Genomic DNA, 17,500 nt, shown 5'->3' with positions numbered 1-17,500 from the left:
ATGGTAGAAATATTATGCTGAATCTCCAAAGGAGCCATTCTTCAGAATTTGGAGAGAAGTGTGCAGAGCGAACGCTTGTGAGCTGGGTCAGCCTGTATGTATTTTTCAGTTTCGACGGGGGGAAGTTAATTAGAGCGGAAGTTCCTGTTTTCACCAATTTGATGGGATTGCTTATGATTAGTTTTTAATAGAATGCCTTATATTGTCAAATTAAGGTAATGTTTACTTTAGTGAATAAGTAATTTATGCTAACTTCGGAGTTTACACCTCTGTAGATCGGAACACCGAGGGTACCGGAATTGGTTTGGATTGTTTGTAATAAGAGATAGACAAGCTAGGCGACGGTTTCTGTTGAATATTTTCTCAATTCCACGGTAATTCTACAATGGTTTTTAAAACTTAAAAGGTGTTTAGTTTCCCCGGAGGCTGTATTTATGTCATGAATAGCGGCTGTCCAATCGACCTTGAATTTCAATATAACTGTATTTAAAAGTTCCAGTAGAGTCAACTCAGTATTATCTTATGATCTTGGGTTTCTATTGAAAACCATTTATTGTGATACCGTCCTGGGAAGTAACATCGCCTTCAATAGAATTCTGCCAGTTTTTGTTAATGAATATTTGTCACCTGTTGGGGCAGATGAGAATAAACAGTCGGACAGAATAAAAATAAGTTAAAGTTTGATGTGTTAGTTACACAAGCCCTAATTATTCACTGGCATAAGTTTTTTATAATTAATGATTTCTTTATACGTTTCGTGAGTTTTTAAAATTACTAGCGCGCATCATATTGATTGCAAGACTTGCATTTTTCTTGTTCACTGCCGCGCACAAACTATCATAAAAATAGTTCCATTGCCGCGCACAAACGCTTTTAAAAATTAGCTTTAGCTATTGAGACGCCATTCTTTGGAACAGCCTTCCTTGCGACTTAACGGGAAGCAGAATCCCTGAGGCAATTTAAACGCCTGCTCAAAGGAGATGTATAAGGCACGGCATTCGTGGAAAGCAGCTTTTTTATTTGATTATTTTTTATTATATCAGACATTAGAAATTAAATATATTCGGTAGTTTTAAGCTGACGAAATTTTCACCGTGCTTAAATAAAGATTATGTATGTATGTATGTAATCGAAAAAAAGGGGGGATGCTTTCTACGTCGGCTAGAGATAATCGGGAAAAAGGAATTTTGTTCCCAAGGAAACTACAAAACATCAATGCATTGAAACGCAGCAGTATTCACAGTTGTCATCTTGTAATCGTCTTGTTGACTTGCCAGTATTTACATGCATCACATTCAGATTATTTTTTTTCACCTCATCACCCCCCGGCAAATGTTATGCGATCAGTCTAAAGGAAAAAGTGTGCTTTAATTTAACATTTTCTTTAAACATTATTGAATACGCGAGAATTACAGAACAATCTTTGTAAGTCTGTTCAAATCTTGTTTTAGAAATAGTTACCCATCCAGTCTTTGGTTTCTTTTGAAGAAAATTAGCAAAAAATATATTTGGCCTAATCTCGAGCTCAAACATCATTGTTTAAAGCAGAATTGCACAACGGAATGTTTCATTTAAATAGATCGTGTTAATTTGGCTACACAGCTCCAAATGAACTTTTCTTGACTCCATAAGTTCTTCGCATAATTCGACTTAATCCTACCCATCTCTACATCGCGCCCTTCGCATTCGGGTTTTGAGTGAGCGGGACAGGAAGTTTTTCTCTTTCCGGGCCTGCTTTCGCAAATTGGCTTGCGGGCAAGTCTATTGCATGGCCTATTGCGCTGCCTCTAAAGTTTTAGTTGCAGTTCTTTACTCCAAAGTTGGTTAAAAAACCCAGTAAACTGTGTGTGTCTCTTCTGGCATTGATTCCTTCGTTAAAAAACGTTATTTAGCACTGCAACTTAGTTTGTTGAACTTTAACATTTAATACATTTGCTCCTAGAGGGGCATAATTTTGCATGTCTGCTGTAAACTTTCAACTAACTAGCAGCAGTCTTAATTGCAAAAGCTAAAGCTGATCGTTTCTAATTGCCAATATTTCCAAGCCAGTTTTTTTCAAATGGGGAAATATATCCGTAAGTGCTGTTATCATTAGGGACTTCCTCACTCTTAATCACGTGATTCCTCATTGCTCTGTTTGCAACTGGTTCCGTGAATATAATGTTGCGGCATTCGTCGTCTCTGAATAAACCAAACTAAAATATCAAAATGACTTACTCTGATAAAACGTATTTGCCTTCTACTCACACGGGTTGATCACTTCTAGTCGTCGATATTTCCAAGCCTTTTTTTTTCAAATGGAGAAAGAATATCCGCAAGTGCTGTTATCAGAAGGGAGAAGGGATTGGCAGACTGTTTTATCAGTATTTTTTCAGCACATTTTCCGTTAAACAAATTATTACTCTGATAAAAAGTTTTTGTGTCCTGCTCACATGGGCAGATCGTTTTTATCGCCATCCCAGTATTTTTGGAATGTATACAGTAAAAGAATATCCACAAGGGCTGTTATCAGAAGAAGGAAAAACATAATGATGCGAATTCTTGCGGACGTTTTAAAAGGGAATGGTAAAGTGTTCTATCTGTATCTTTTATACAGTCCATCAGGGCTTTTAAAGACAGTAAATCTTCCTAAAATTAAAATTATCAAACGTTATATCCATGGTGAAGATCGGATCTGGAAAAAATACCTTAGAAACGTTTTCCCAGCTCGGTTAAGTTTGAATGAAAAATTATAAAGTTTTTCCCTGCAAAATGTTATTTGTCTGAGTGAAAACGCCACTTCAAAGATCTCCCCGTACAAACGAGTAAAATAAGTCGGTTTGCCTGCGTTTACATGTGTTCCACATCTGATATGCTCAAACTGAAGAAATAACACAACTTAGATTTTCGACTAAAGCGATATAATGTCTCGGAAACAAAATCAATTTGGCAGAAATATTAGAACCTTTGTAGAGCGCAAACTAAGAAACTGTGCCAATTAAGAGAAGAACACTTACCAAAGCAACCACAACATAATAGGAAAATGTTTCCAAACGAGATACAAAGGCAAAAGATGGTAGAAATATTATGCTGAATCTCCAAAGGAGCCATTCTTCCGAATTCGGAGAGAGGTGTGCAAAACGAACACTTGTGAGCTGGGTCAGCCTGTACGCATTTTCACTTTCGACGGGGAGAAGTTATAATTAGAGCGGAGGTTCCTATTTTGACCAATTTGATGGAATGTTTATGATTAGTTTAATAGAATGCCTTATATTGTCAAATTAAGGTAATGTTTACTTTAGTGAATAAGTAATTTATGCTAACTTCAGAGTTAACACCCCTGTAGATCGGAACACCGAGGGTGACGGAATTGGTTTGGATTGTTTGTAATAAAAGATAGACAAGCTTCGTGACGGTTTCTTTCGAATATTTCTCAATTCCACTGTAATCCTACAATGGTTTCTGAAACTTAAAAGGTGTTTAGTTTCCCCGGAGGCCATGTTGATGTCATGACTACCGGCTGCCAAATCGACCTTGAATTTCAATTTAACTATATTTAAAAGTTCCAGTAGAGTCAACTATTATCTTATGATCTTGGGTTTCTATTGAAAACCATTTCTTGTGATACCGTCATGGGAAATAACATCGCCTTCAATAGGATTCTGCCAGTTTTTGTTAATGAATATTTGTCACCTGTTGGGGCAGATGAGAATAAACAGTCGGACAAAATAAAAATAAGTTAAACAAAGTTTGATGCGTTAATAACCCGAGTCCTAATTATTCACTGGCATAGGTTTTTTATGATTAATGATTTCTTCATACGTTTCGAGAATTTTTAAACTTACTAGCGCGCATCATATTGATTGCAAGACTTGCATTTTTCTTGTTCGCTGCCGCGCACAAACTATTATAAAAGTAATTCCATTGTCCATTGAAAATAGCTTTAGCTATTGAGGCGCCATTCTTTGGAACAGCCATCCTCTCGACTGAACGGAAACAGAGTCCCTGAGGCAATTTAAACGCCTACTCAAAGGAGATGTATAAGGAACGGCATTCGTGGAAAGCAGCTTTTTTATTTAATTATTTTTTATTATATTAGACATTAGGCATTAAATGTATTCCGTAGTTTTAAGCTGACGAAATTTTCACCGTGCTTAAATAAAGATTATGTATGTATGTATGTAATCGTAAAAAATGGGGATGCCCTCTGCGTCAGGTAGATATAACCTGGAAAAGGGAATTTTGTTCCCAACGAGATTAAAAAACACCGATGCATTGAAACGCAGCAGGAAACACAGTCGTAAACTTATAAACGTCTTGTTGTTGACTTGCCAGTATTTACATGCATCACATTCAGATTATTTTTTCACCTCATTACCACCTGCAAATGTTATGCAATCAACCTAAAGGAAAAAGTGTGCTTTCATTTAGCTCAACATCTTCTTCAATCATTATTGAATACGCGAGAATTACAGCACAATCTTTGTAAGTCCGTTCAAATCTTGTTTTAGAAATTGTTACCCATCCAGTCTTTGGTTTCTTTTGGAAAAAAATAGAAAAAAAAAAAAAACTTATTTGGCCTAATCTCGAGATCAAACATCATTGGTTAAAGCAGAATTGCACAACGGAATGTTTTATGAAAATAGACTGCGTTAATTTGGCTAAACAGCTCTATTTGAGCCCTCCTTGACTCCATTAGTTCTTTGCAAAATTCGACTTCCTCAAAATCCTACACACCCCTACATCGCGCCCTTCGCATTCCGGTTTTGAGTAAGCGGAAATTATTCTCTTTTCGGGTTGTGCTTTCGCAAATTGGCTTGCGGGCAAGTCTATTGCATGGCCTTAATGTTTAGTTTCAGTTATTTACTCCAAAGCTGGTTAAAAAACCCAGTAAATTGTGTGTATTTCTTCTTGCATTGAGTCCTTCGTTAAAAAACGTTATTTAACACTGCAACTTAATTTGTCGAAACTTAATATTTAATACATTTGCTCCTAGAGGGCACAATTTTGCATCTGTCTACAGTAAACTTTTAACTAACTAGCAGCAGTCCTAATTGCAAAATCCTAAAATAGAGATAATTAAGACCCAACAGACAGATAATGCGAAAGGTAATCATTCCAAATTTAACTTACTGAATTTTTAATTCAAGTGGAAGTTGCCGCATGCAAAACGTCAGGCTGTGATGTAGAACCATAATTACAAGATCAAAGAGAAGTAATGTTAGTCATTCTTCATCGGCGTGGATGGGTAATGCCCCGTCCACACTACGCTGGAAGAGTTTGAAAACGGAGCTTTCACTCTGAAAACGCATCAAATGTTTGCCATCCACACTACGCCGGAGGAATTTGAAAACGCAACAATAAACGATCATTTTGGATTTGTGTTTAAGGAAAACTCGGTCAGTGAACCGTTCTTCTTTTCCGCCCCTTCTTTTAGTTTCGAAACATGTGTTACGACATCCACCATTATATAATATTGCAACTTCATTTTTATAATTTAGTAGCATCTAAACCTGAAGAAGGCTTGTCTGGCCAGCCGAAATATTGTTTTGAATAAACGACCTTGTGTCAGCCTTGCAGTAGTCTTTGACTTCTCATCGTTTTACTTTGATTAGATCTCCTGTGAGATCCAACGTTTGGCAGGATCTTCGTTCATGGCTTTGCAGTTTATTAAGTGTGTTTTCAAAACTTTTTCCATCCACACGAGAACGAAAAGCCGGCGTTTTTAAATTCTTCTGATTTGAAGAACGTTTTTGAAAAGCTCCGTTTTCGTGACGGATTAGTGTGGACGGTAGGCCTAACCGTAAAAAGAAACCTCCGTTTTTAAATTCCTTCGGTGTAGTGCAGACGGGGCCTAAGGAACTCCTTCCGTTAACCACACCTTCTAAGGAATGTCTTTCAGTTGCCATGGAGTGTGTAAGCAGCCTGTCCAAAAATGCGCTCACCCCGCAGAAAACCCTTCTATATAAAAATAATACAGTACACAACTCGAAATTTATTTAGACGCCTTTATTTAAATTATGTGCCACATTTTAAATTATTTTTTCACTGCAAAATCTTGACTGTAAGTAATTTCTGTGTGATTATTTAAACCTACATCCTCTACTAAATTTTGCTATACAATCACTACCCTTATGACTATAAACTTGATAAAGGTATTTTCAGTAGTTAAACAATGGTGCATTTTGATATTTTTTCTTTAACACGTATACATTAATTGACAGAAAGCCTATCCGGCAAGCAAATGATACCACCATACTGTAAGGTACATGAATCTATTACACATGGCTCTGCATAGTATTTTAAAATGTTTACCAGCAAATTGAAATACTTTGACATTAAGCTCAATATTTCTCGACCGTGCGATTGACTCGACAGTATACATGCATAGCTCTGCATAGCATTTTGATTTTTTTCATATGAACATTATTGAAATACTCTGACAGTAGTTGAATTCTTTCAAACTAGCATTTAGTCGATTTTACTTAAGCTGAACGAATCTATTTTACAGAAATAAGTTATCTAGCGTACAAAAGATCACAATTCCACTCTTTTTGCAAAAACCTTGGAATTTGAAGTCGCAATTATGCCGAGCAATTTCGTTACCTTCTGAAAAAACTCCTGGTATAAATCAACACGTTGTTTATAAGAAGTGGAATTCGTTATTTTACTGTTTTGTAAGCGTCATTAATCCAGAGTTGAACGACTTGCTTGTTAAATTGTACGTTTAGTTCACATTGGGAGTTTTACTCAGTACCCTCAATCGTGCTTGATACAGGCGGGTACATTAAAAAAAGGCCAGTACTGAACAATTGATATTTTGAGGCAGCCTCCTTAATTCCTTTAGAAAAGAAGCTAAGCTGAAATTCGGTGCAGGAATATAATCAGCCTTAATCCGATGAAAAAAATTTTTTTTGACTATTTTCATATTTTTTCAATTTTCCTTTAAATGAGTTGGTTTTAAACATTCCTTGAAGATCAGTTACGTTCCTTTATACTAGGGAGCATTGTAAACTTCTCTCGAGGTTCTGTTTATCATAGCTTCTATTTTTTTTTGGTCTTTTCTAACTGAAAACAGTGCGTGTCAGTGGTGAGCAATAGACGGTCAATCATAGCATGCTGTCCACTCAACGACATCATTTTAATTTCAGTGCTCGGGTTTTAAATTCAAGCGCAGTATATTACAATTCAAATTAAACAATTTTTAAATATCCCTATCTTCAACTGTAACGTTATTTACAGTTATTCCTCACCCCAGCTCTCTTGGTTTTGACAAATGCTTCTTAAGAAAAGCAAAACATGCAATATGAAAGTTCAGAAATCCACTTGTCTTATTTTCATCTCGGTCCTCTTCAGGGAGTAGTATCTCCCCTTTGCGCGTTTTCTCTCTACTAACTGAAGACAGTGCATGCGGTGAGTGGTAGACGGTCGATTGGGACAAGCTTGCTATCTAACCAATGGTATCATTTAGAATTCAGTGCTCAGTTTTTTAAATTTAAGTAGGGCATATTACAATCCGAATTAAACAATTTTAAAATATCCCCATGTTCAACTGTAAAGTAATTTACAGTTATACGTCTTATACGACACCCTCTCTTGGTTTTTGACAAAAGCCTCTTAGAAAAGCAAAACATGAAAGTTCAGAAATTCACTGGTCTCATTTTCATCTCGGTCCTCTTCAGGGAGTATAAGTTTCCCTTCCAAGGCTTCCAGTTCATACCATCGGAATCGGGCGAGGGATTTTTGTGACGATAGATGCCATTCAGGTTAGATTTGTGACATTTGTTGTACCACCAACCTCCGTGAAAAACCCTGGCACAGTTGCGGTTCCAGCTGTTATCATTATCTTGATCGCGAGTTGCAAATGGTTGACCGCGATGATAAAAAAGAGAGTCACCAGCAGTTCCTAAAACATTACAGAAAAAAATGATTAACTATCATGCGCAAGACAAAGATGATAACGAAACGAAATCAGTTGTCCGAGCGATCAATTGTTGAAGGTGCGTGTAGTCGAGAGTGGCGGGGATGGTAATGATAGAGCAGAATGACTGGACACGGAAACAAACGACAAGTATAAGGGTATCTATGACCACCTGTAAATAACAGATTATGACATAGAAAAAGAATGAAAAAAAAAAACAAAAAAAAAAAACATAAAAAGCAAGAAATATGAATGCCTTATTTTGAAAAGGCAAGATCGCGGGTTAAGGGTTTCTATTTGTCGCTGATGTTTTGTTGAAAAGTTCACTTTTCAAACTTTACTTTCAGCAGCCAAAGTTGTTGTTTTGAATCCCGGAATTTTATCCCTATAACTGTTGCGTAAAGGATACAGCTATGGCGTCAACAATCTGAGCCGACAGGAAACGAAAAGTGGTTCACCTGAGTATGAATCGGGTTTCAGCTTGTACTTGTGATTCTCACTCATAACCCTGAACTTATCGTACTCGGCATAAGCAGTATTCCCTTCAAAATCTTCGAAGTCCACACGCAGCATGTTGTTATCATCTGAGGTCAGGCGGTGAATTTTGTCCAGTCCGAGCCAAAATTCACCATTCAGGTCACCAAAACCAACTTTGTAATCGCTCCAGTGAAGAAAAAAATCAACAGAACCGTCCAGTCTCTTCTGGAACACTGTCCATCCCCCACCGGCTGTTGTTTGGTCACAAAACACATCAAAGGCAGGCAAGTTGTCAGGTTTGATGGTGTACACACCGTCTTTTCTTTGACCAGATTTGTAGATTTCACCACAGTTATAGGCTGCAAGAGAAACGCAATGATGAAAATTTCGATATGGCGCTGAAGTTTTTACCTGGAAGAAATGTTTTCATTTGCGGAGACCCCGCAGGCGCAGTACAAATATGCCGATACGAACTTACTTTTGTGTACGCTGATCCATATGCAATTACGATTGACAATTTCCACTACGAGTGATATTTGAAAATTCTCTGAAAATTGTCCAAGCCATTATGACAGTGCAAATATCTCGAGCTTTCGTACGACTACATGTACCCTGTTTCTATCGAGTTATAGAAACACACGTGGAAGTTTGGGAGAACGAGAAATGCTGTGGGAACACGAGCCGCAGGCGAGTTTTTCCCCAGCTTTTTCGAGTTCTCCCAAACTTTCACGAGTGTTTCTATAACTCGATAGAAACACGGTGAACATGTTTTCTATTTCGTTTAGAAAACACCGCGACGAAAAAAGAAAAACAGCTTGTTTACTTTGATCATCAAGATGTAAATTCTCTTTGCTCGCGCCATCACAACGTCAACAGCTCATGCTAGTTCTGTGTTTCCATCGAGTTATAGAAACACGATTTTTAGCCAATCAGCGCGCGTATTTTCATAGGACTGTTTTCTTAATGACTAATATATACGAGGGCACCTGCATTAGGTTGCACAGCATTGTAATTACTCTGAATTTGTCTGCTTTCAGGCAATCACAGTGAAGTAATTTCTCCGTCATATAATAAAGTGATAATAGTTGGACTGAGTAGAGTTCAAATCGGTTTTGGCATCGACCCGGCTGTCAATTCTTTGTCTTAGAAACAACGGACGACGCCTGATGATTCCAATAATGTAGTCAAACGAACCACTTCCCAAGAAGGGTATTCCGTCAGCGAGATACTATAGGAGAATCTTTGTTGAGGTCATTGCTTACATTTGTCCTCATTAACATGCGACTTTGTGCAGAGAAGGCATCACGCTAGACACGAATTGACTACAAACATTTAAAGAGCTTGTCACACTTAGTAATTGGTGAAATTCTTGGCTCTTTGTTTGAAATATTCGAGGAGAAATTGGCTTTACAAAACTGCAAAATTTTCTGGGTGGCAAAAGCGCTAATGAGCTCATACATTCTTTGTAAAATTTAGAGTTTCTAAACCCGCGTCGCACACGGAAAGTATTCGATACATCAGGCTCAAATTCCTTGGGACAGTAAATCATACTATGCCCTTTCAATATTCAGAACACTTTCTGTAGCTCCATCAGAAACTGTACCGCTTAAGCAAGGAGGCAAATCTTATAAATAAAGATTATCCTATCCAAGAGATAGCAGACGTTTTACACTATTATTACAGCTTGCCCAAGTTTTACACGAAAAGATGAGTCTACCTGAACACGAGCGACCATCTCCAGTAAATCCTTCCTTACAAGTACAGTTATGTCCACCAACAGTGGTGGTGCAGTTTGCATTCACGTCACAGTCATGGTTGCCGGTGATACATTCATCGATATCTACATTGCAAACGATTAAAAAAGAACTTTTCATTGTTATAAAGAAGATGAAAATGCTGTGATACTCATAGAGAAGTCCAGGAGTTTACTTCTATTTTAAACAGAGACGAAATCAACAAAATCAAAACCCAAGTCATACTAAAAACAACACAGAAGTGGCATTAAAGTTGATTGTGAGTAACCTTCTAAGTCCATGTCACAATAAACCAAAACTGCCGTTCCATTCGCAGTTGGATCCAGCCAGTACTTGCTGCTAATGGTGTCTATGCCTTCGCTTGCCTTTATTTCCTGACATGAATGCACTGGGAGCTTCGGAATAGAACCCAGAGGAGCTTAGATCAAAAAAAAAGGGAGGAAAAAAAAATACAAATTTACCAATTATACTGGTTTCTATTATGATAAATACAGTGTTTCTGTCGATCGAGGCCACAGAAAGCTGCCCACAGAAATCTTGATTTTAATAAATAATAAAAACTGGGAAAAAGTCATCATTTCATCGAGATACGCCGACATGGAAAGAAAATAAGTAATTACTTTCAGGGAACCATTACCCAGAAGACTTCCAGGGATGAAATTTGCGAAAATTTTGCAAATGGGCCCAATTAAAATTTGGCACTAGTTAGAAATTCCTCTCGAAGGAAAAAGCCCTTCAAGAGCATTAACGAGCATTAAATTTTCGGGAAAACAATGTTTCATTACTTCGGGGAAATTTTAGGCATTAATAGAAATCGTAAGCACAGACACTTTTAAAACAATGACGGAAAATGGAAGTTTTATATTCTTCCTTTGGCGATAGCATTGGACTTCCGGTTGATGTTCGAATCTGTGTTTAAACTTTCTTATTTTTTCGCACATACCCCGGTTGCTCAAGCGTCTTTTGTAAAACCGTGCCGGATCTGAGCGGAAATGTTCGGGTCTTGCCTCCTTGGTGCGGTTATTCAGTTCGCACGACTTTTCTCCTAAGACGTAGTTATAGCTTTGACAGGTGATTTCTGTTTCACAGCTGATATCGCACTCGTGAAGAGCTCTAACGAAGAACTTTTTCAAGATGAACCCCTGTAGAGCCATCCCATTTATGCTCCGTTCCTCTCTGCATTGCTTGGCAGCAGATACGCGATCCATAAAGAAGCCGGCGAAGAGAAAAAAGCAGCGAACAGTCCACAGCATTTTCCAGGACTTTTAATTTGTAACTGTGGGGAGATTAACACAAACAAAACTACTAATTTTAGGAAAGACATTCACGAAACTCAAGGCATCGTTCAATTAATAGGCTCCACCAAAAAATCATTGGCTCTTTCTGGCTTGTCTTGGGTACTTGAAAGCCGGAGTTTTTTAAAGTTCTTAGTTGCACTAACCTTTCTGGCTCACGTTTTCTTCTTCTGCGATTTTTTACGGCAACGCAACAGAGAAATTGTCGACTCCCGCGTAATAAAATATAAAATACTATCATACAGCACGAGTATTTATATGCATCAGTCAATTCCAGCAGTGCCCATCCCCCCCGGGCAACCGCGGGGCATTTGCTCACGTTGTCAGTCCCGTGGGTGGGGCATCTGCAATTTTATAGCAGCCCGGGGGCTGGGCATTTGCGTACCCCGGGGCGACCCTCGGGCATTTGACACTCGTGTTTTCGAAAGTGCCATGGATGAGTTCATCGGGAAAGACGAGGCTTTTGTCGAACAATGACTTGTCCTTCAGGGACTAGAGAATCTTGTAGATGTTTTAAAGGTGTGTTTTCTCAATTTTAGACATTTCTTCATTGGTTGTAAGCATATAAATATAAGCGACAAGGTGAACTATATTTTTGTTTATCACAAAACAATCACTGACGTGAACACGACTATTTTGCATTTCGCATTCAAAACTAGCCTAGCATTTTTTAAATTCATGAAAGCGGAGTTAAAATACTTGAGGTTTGCGAATTCAAATGATGCGATATTCAAGACAGATCTTGGGAGCTTAAAATGCAATGCATCAGTTAAAATGGCTTTATTCTTCACAGAAAAAGTAGCCTGCGAAAACAGGCTCCTATCATCGCTCGCGGCTGGAGGCACGTCTGCCGCGATCCCAACTATCCTCTCGCAAACTGTCAAAAAACAAATATAAAGAAATAAATATGATCAGAATCAACTAACACGTACTGTTGTCCTTGAAGTCTTACCGTTGCATTAAAATACTGAACAGTTGAACATTTTATTCATTGATTAATAAAAAAAAAAAACTGCAGAGGTGTTGGAAGGCGACGATTCCGGGGGCGGGGCATTTGCCCTCTTTCTTCGTCCCCACCCCAGTTCATTTAGACAGCTTATGTGTCCCCACCCCGGGGAATTTGCCCATTTATTAAAAAAAAATGCTAATGCCCGGGGGTTAGCCCGGGGGGAGGGGGGGGGGGGATGGGCACTGCTGGAATTGACTGACGCATTATAAAAACATTTTTCCAACGTGCGTTGTGGGTGAGTTAATTTTTGTAAATAGCAGAATTAACAACTAATATAAACTTACTGAAAGATAGCGGTTGGGCGAGATACTGTGATGGGGGTCCTGCAAAGCTCAGCCTGTTAATGAGGATAAGCAGCTTGCACACCAGCTGCAGTAAACAATTATGATGAAATGTAACTTTATATTTTATTTGTTTTAAGGAAAACGACCAATTTTTTAAGTCTATGAGACATGTTTCGACAGAACTTCTGTCATCTTCAGTTCAATGATTACAAAGCAAGTTGAATAATAAGTAGACAAAAATGCTAATTAAGACAAATAGTAACAAAAGAAAGTGAAAAGGTGTAAATTAAAAGGATAATTTTAGATTTACATGGTGTAAATGCTGATTGAGGCAAGGTAGTTCTTTTTGAATATGGATAGCCTCCTACCCTGCCTCCTACCCTTCCCTTTGGAAGTTTAAATCATTTGCTTTGAAATGGCCGTTCTCTTATAGTCACCCATAAAAGATGGGTTGAATTTCTTTCAGTTAATTTTAGTTTTGAAAGAACAACTCTTAATTTCGGGAAATTTTGAGAGCGGTATAAATCTCTTACGATCCAACAAATTGGGCGTCAAGACTCTGGGCTCTGAAGTGAGACTTTCCCAAGTTCGTTTAGCAAGGAACTTGGGTGTAAAGCAAAAAAATTTAAGTTCGAATATTGAAGATTGAAATCTGAGTAAAGAAAAACTATTTCTGAGATTGTGTTAGCTAGGGATTTTTTGTGTTTAATTACGTTTAGAGAAAGATATTGAACGTCATGAGAAATATAAAGAGGAGTGTCTAACACAGGTTTGGATGCGGGATGCGGGATGACAGAAATTTTAATGGTGGGATGCAGGATAAAACACTTGGCGGGAGAAGGATTTGTTCATTTTGACGGGTAAGATGCGGGATAGTTTTGAAAATTATGGCGGGATGATAAACAGAAAATCACATGTACTCCCTTCGTAAAATGTTTAAAGATCTCAAAATTGGATGGCATCAGTGGATGGTGCAACTACTAACCTCGGCGTCCTCTGAGACGGCCATCACAGCAGCCAAAGGTACTTTTAACTGTTGCCATTTATTACGAGAGAGCAGTGGTCGGCCACAGTCATCTCCAAAAAGAGAAAGTTCTGGCCGTTATACTAAAAGCATGTAAATTCCTTACGAAGATTCACGAAAACTTCAGGTTAGTTTATGCGAGTTCTTGAATAGCTAGTGGATAAGAAAAAAAAAAAATTCGGCTTTCTGTTCGTTCCGCGAGGAACGAATGTTTTCCTCACTTTTGACGAGGATAAGTTAAACTAGAGGAGAAGTTTTAATTTTGACGAACTTGATAGGGAATGTTTAATGGCTGCCTAATATTGTCAAGTTAAGGCAATGTTTTATTTTCATGAATAAGTTACAATCTCTTGGTTATGGTGACTCAGGGTTTACTCCTTTCCAGATCGGTATACCAAGAGTTGCACAAATTGATTTGGTTTCTTCGTGGTAAAAAAATAAACAAACTATATGACCGTTGATGCTCAATATTCCCTGAATTCCACCGTGATTCCGCGATGACTTTTTCAAAACTTAAAAAGTGTTTAGTTTCCGGCTAGAGGCTAAATTGAGATCATGACTAGCGCCTGTCCAATCGCAATAAATAGAACTACATATTGTGAAAACATTTTTGTCACCTATTATCCTATGATTTCTACGGTTTCTCTTGAAAACTATTTCGTGTAAAACCGTCCTGGGAAGTAACAACGCTTTGACATAAACAGGGAAGGGGCATGCCTGCTGCACAGATTAGATATAACCTGGAATAAAGGGATTTTGAACAGGAAACGCAGTCGCCATCTTGTAATCACCGAAGGGGACATTGCGGGGTTGTGAACACCGCAATACCGCAAAAAAATTTCATCACCTTGTTGTTGACTGCCCACTATTTACATCACAGGCGGATTATTTATTTTCTTTCACCTCATTATCACCGACAAATATCATGCTATCAGTCTTAAGCGAAGAGGTATGCTTGAATTCAGCTCAACATTTTCTTAGTAACAAACTTGCCGTTTTATTATAATGTTTAAAATGTCTTTCAGTTCAAATCGCGGGGACAACGCTTGCCATCTTTGCCTCTTGTCAGCGAAATGTATAGCCTTACAGCTTTTAGGAGACATGAAAAACAGACTATCATGCTAGATCAACACTAGGGTCTCTGGAGGCCATAGTGTTGATCTAGCATGATTGTGGTAGATCAACACTGTGGCCTGTAGAGACCATGGAGGCTACGTATAATTGTTATACCTCCCAACTCAAATACGTTTTCCGATTGCAGGAGAACGTGTCACGTGCCGTTGGTCAAACTCACTAACTCCCTAGGGAAACAGCAACTTGAACTTTTAACTCGCACGTGATCAGGTCGTGCTCCTTGAAACCGCGGCAAATTTGTGTGTCAGCCGGCGTCAAGCAACAATTTTTCGCAGTTGTTTTTCTATTTTGGAGTTGGGAGATATAACGAAACACTTAGTGACTGGCTCCGCGGTAAACATTGAGTTTTGTTTCCCTTTGGGCCAGTCATTAAGTGCTTATTGTCATCCCCCGTACAAGATCTGAAGTAATTATTATTGAATACACGAGGATTCCAGCACAATCTTTGTAAGTCTGTTCAAATCTTTTTTCGGTCCTGTTACCTATCCAGTATTTGGTTTGTTTTGGAAAAAAAAATTAGAAAAAAATATTGGGCCTTATCTCCACACCAAACATCATTAAAGCAGAATTGTAGAGTAATTTTTTTTAATGAGGATACAATAAACGGTGGGATAAAATAACAAATAAATGACGTGTTAATTTGGCTATACAGCTCCAGATGAACCTTGATCAACCTTCTTTGACTCCACTAGTTCTTCGTTTAACTCTTCTTTCTGAAAATGTTACGCTCCTCTACATGACGCTCTTTACATTCGTGTTTTTATAGTCATGGAATTTGTCTCTTTTCGAGCTCGGCTTTTGCAAATTGTTAGCCTTCGAGCAGGCCCACGTTGAAGCACAAGCACGTGCAGTGTAGCCGCGAGCGCGAAATCGAGCGGCGAAGTAGGCGAAGAGGCGAAGACTCCCGCCGGATCGCTGTGCTCTTCGCCGCTTGCACGCATGACCCAAAGGTGAGCCTGCTTACTAACTAGCAGCAGTCATAATTGCGAAAGTCATAAAATAGAGATAATCAACTCCAACAGACACATACTGCGACAGGTAATCTTCTCGACGAATTTAACTTACTTAATTTTAATTCATGTGGTAGTTATCGCATTATGAGCCTCCCAAAACGTCAGGCTGTGACGTGCAACCACAATAAAAGATAAGTCTGATATTTATTGTAAAGAATTGAAACGCAAGAATCTTGTAGGAATAAAATTTGCTCTGTCAGCATATACAGCAGTTGTCTGAACTCAGTAGTTTGTTGCGCGTTCTCAGCGCCTCTCAGCAACATTATGAGCCTCCAATCATATTCATGAGTCTCCCAGCAAAATTATGAGCGTCCCAACATAATAATGAAGCTCACGGCATGATTGCGAACCCCTTGTGCTTAACTATAATTGAACCACTCAGAATGGCAGAGAATAATTTCATTTATTTTACATGTTTTTTAATAATGGTGGAAACTGCACAAAAAAATTGCAGTCACAAGTTCTTCGACTGAATAAAGCAAACCTGTCTTTGAGTTACAGATATAGCAATTATTAATTAAAAAACTGTAAGTGTTTTAACGCTTAAGAGTCTATTGACATTTTCAGGCACGTTTTAAACTGCATAACATTAGCAAAAGACCATCATGGCTTCTTGACATAAACTTAGAGCATTACCACTAATATTCCATTGTATTTACATAAAGTGTTATTATTATTCATCAAAACTAATTGAATCATCCTGCCTCAACTACCTTCACCTCATGAAGACAAATACATCAGTTTTATCGGCAATGTTACTGAAACTCATGGCTAGGCAGTATCTAACACTGATTCGACAAGCTTTCCCAGCTTTAAAGAAAAAGATGATTGAATTTTTAATGAAGTAATACTACTAAATTGGTCGCGCAACACACACACAGCTTACAATTCAAAGTATATTGACAACTGAGGTGGACTTCCTTCAAGCCTGTTGGTCTCCCCGCCCTCTCTATGGTAAGTAAGAATACTTCCTTTTTAAGGCAAACAAACGACGACGACGACGACGATGATAATGATAGTGGTATGATGATGATGGTGATGATGATGATGATGAATCTTAAAGCTGCTTCATTACAGTAACACTTCGCTACTTAAAACGTTAGATGCTCTCATGATTTAGTAATTTGAAGACTACTAAGGTTTGATTACTACATACCGACATCGTATCAATAAAGGTTTTTTAGAAAAACCCCAGGAACTATCAGCTGGTTCTGCTAGTCATTGTCATGGTCATCTGAGCAAATGATAAGCAGAAAAAAATTTGACATCTTAAATTTAAAAATGAATTCGAGAAAGTACGTGCGGTTGGGAATCCTTCTGCGATAGAAGGCCAGACTGCTAAAATCTTGAATTTACAAACGGGTCTTTGAGCGCGATGCTCAACGAGTTTGCTGTTCAATTCTGAAAGGTCTCTGAAGAGTCTCGTGGCGAGACGAAACGTCGCGTCAGACTTGCACGAACTATGTTTTCACAAGTATATGTCAGTTGCGAATTCAAGATCGCGAGGAGAATTGACTTTTGAAGCTGTTTGTTTTACTTGTCATCTTCAGTGACCAGTTTTGTTTGAATATGGGATAGTTAATAATTTAGTTTCAGCACATTTTGTCGCA

At 38.3% G+C, this 17,500-nt stretch overlaps 2 protein-coding genes and 1 pseudogene across 3 annotated transcripts in view; all 3 read right to left on the bottom strand.

Annotated features, from left to right (window-relative positions):
* LOC110068257 (microfibril-associated glycoprotein 4-like) overlaps positions 1–243 on the bottom strand; it is a 7,899-nt gene extending 7,656 nt beyond the window's left edge. Inside the window, exon 1 of the mRNA XM_089298633.1 lies at positions 1–243. This exon is cut by the window's left edge and continues 56 nt beyond it. Coding sequence (XP_089154759.1) covers positions 1–38 — 38 coding nt within the window. The 5' untranslated portion in view covers positions 39–243.
* Positions 244–5,967: 5,724 nt separating this feature from the next.
* On the bottom strand, positions 5,968–11,646 carry LOC149106896 (microfibril-associated glycoprotein 4-like). Its single transcript, XM_089298635.1, has 6 exons — positions 11,573–11,646; positions 11,075–11,407; positions 10,400–10,549; positions 10,095–10,217; positions 8,359–8,736; positions 5,968–7,885 (listed from the first exon to the last, which is right to left on the bottom strand). Exons 2-6 carry the CDS (start codon positions 11,382–11,384, stop codon positions 7,620–7,622), a joined length of 1,227 nt encoding a protein of 408 aa, XP_089154761.1. The 5' UTR covers positions 11,385–11,407; positions 11,573–11,646; the 3' UTR covers positions 5,968–7,619.
* A 4,628-nt stretch (positions 11,647–16,274) lies between these two features.
* LOC149106894 (uncharacterized) overlaps positions 16,275–17,500 on the bottom strand; it is an 18,786-nt pseudogene continuing 17,560 nt past the window's right edge. Inside the window, exon 4 of the transcript XR_016209981.1 lies at positions 16,275–17,500. This exon is cut by the window's right edge and continues 1,299 nt beyond it. The product of XR_016209981.1 is annotated as an uncharacterized LOC149106894 (transcript).

This window comes from Orbicella faveolata, unplaced genomic scaffold, assembly GCF_042242905.1.
Source record: "Orbicella faveolata isolate gen_17 unplaced genomic scaffold, um_ofav_v1 contig_3, whole genome shotgun sequence".
NCBI lineage: Eukaryota > Metazoa > Cnidaria > Anthozoa > Scleractinia > Merulinidae > Orbicella > Orbicella faveolata.
Note: the sequence above shows the minus strand (reverse complement) of the source record. Positions and strands in the feature narration are given on the sequence as shown.

Bases quoted from the DNA above. Each gene is read 5' to 3' on its own strand.
- LOC149106896 (XM_089298635.1), bottom strand. From the start codon at position 11,384: ATGCTGTGGACTGTTCGCTGCTTTTTTCTCTTCGCCGGCTTCTTTATG. The intron at 10,550-11,074 runs GTATGTGCGAAA...TTTTGATCTAAG, and splicing joins AAGACGCTTGAGCAACCGGG to CTCCTCTGGGTTCTATTCCG. The intron at 10,218-10,399 runs GTTACTCACAAT...TTTGCAATGTAG, and splicing joins TTGTGACATGGACTTAGAAG to ATATCGATGAATGTATCACC.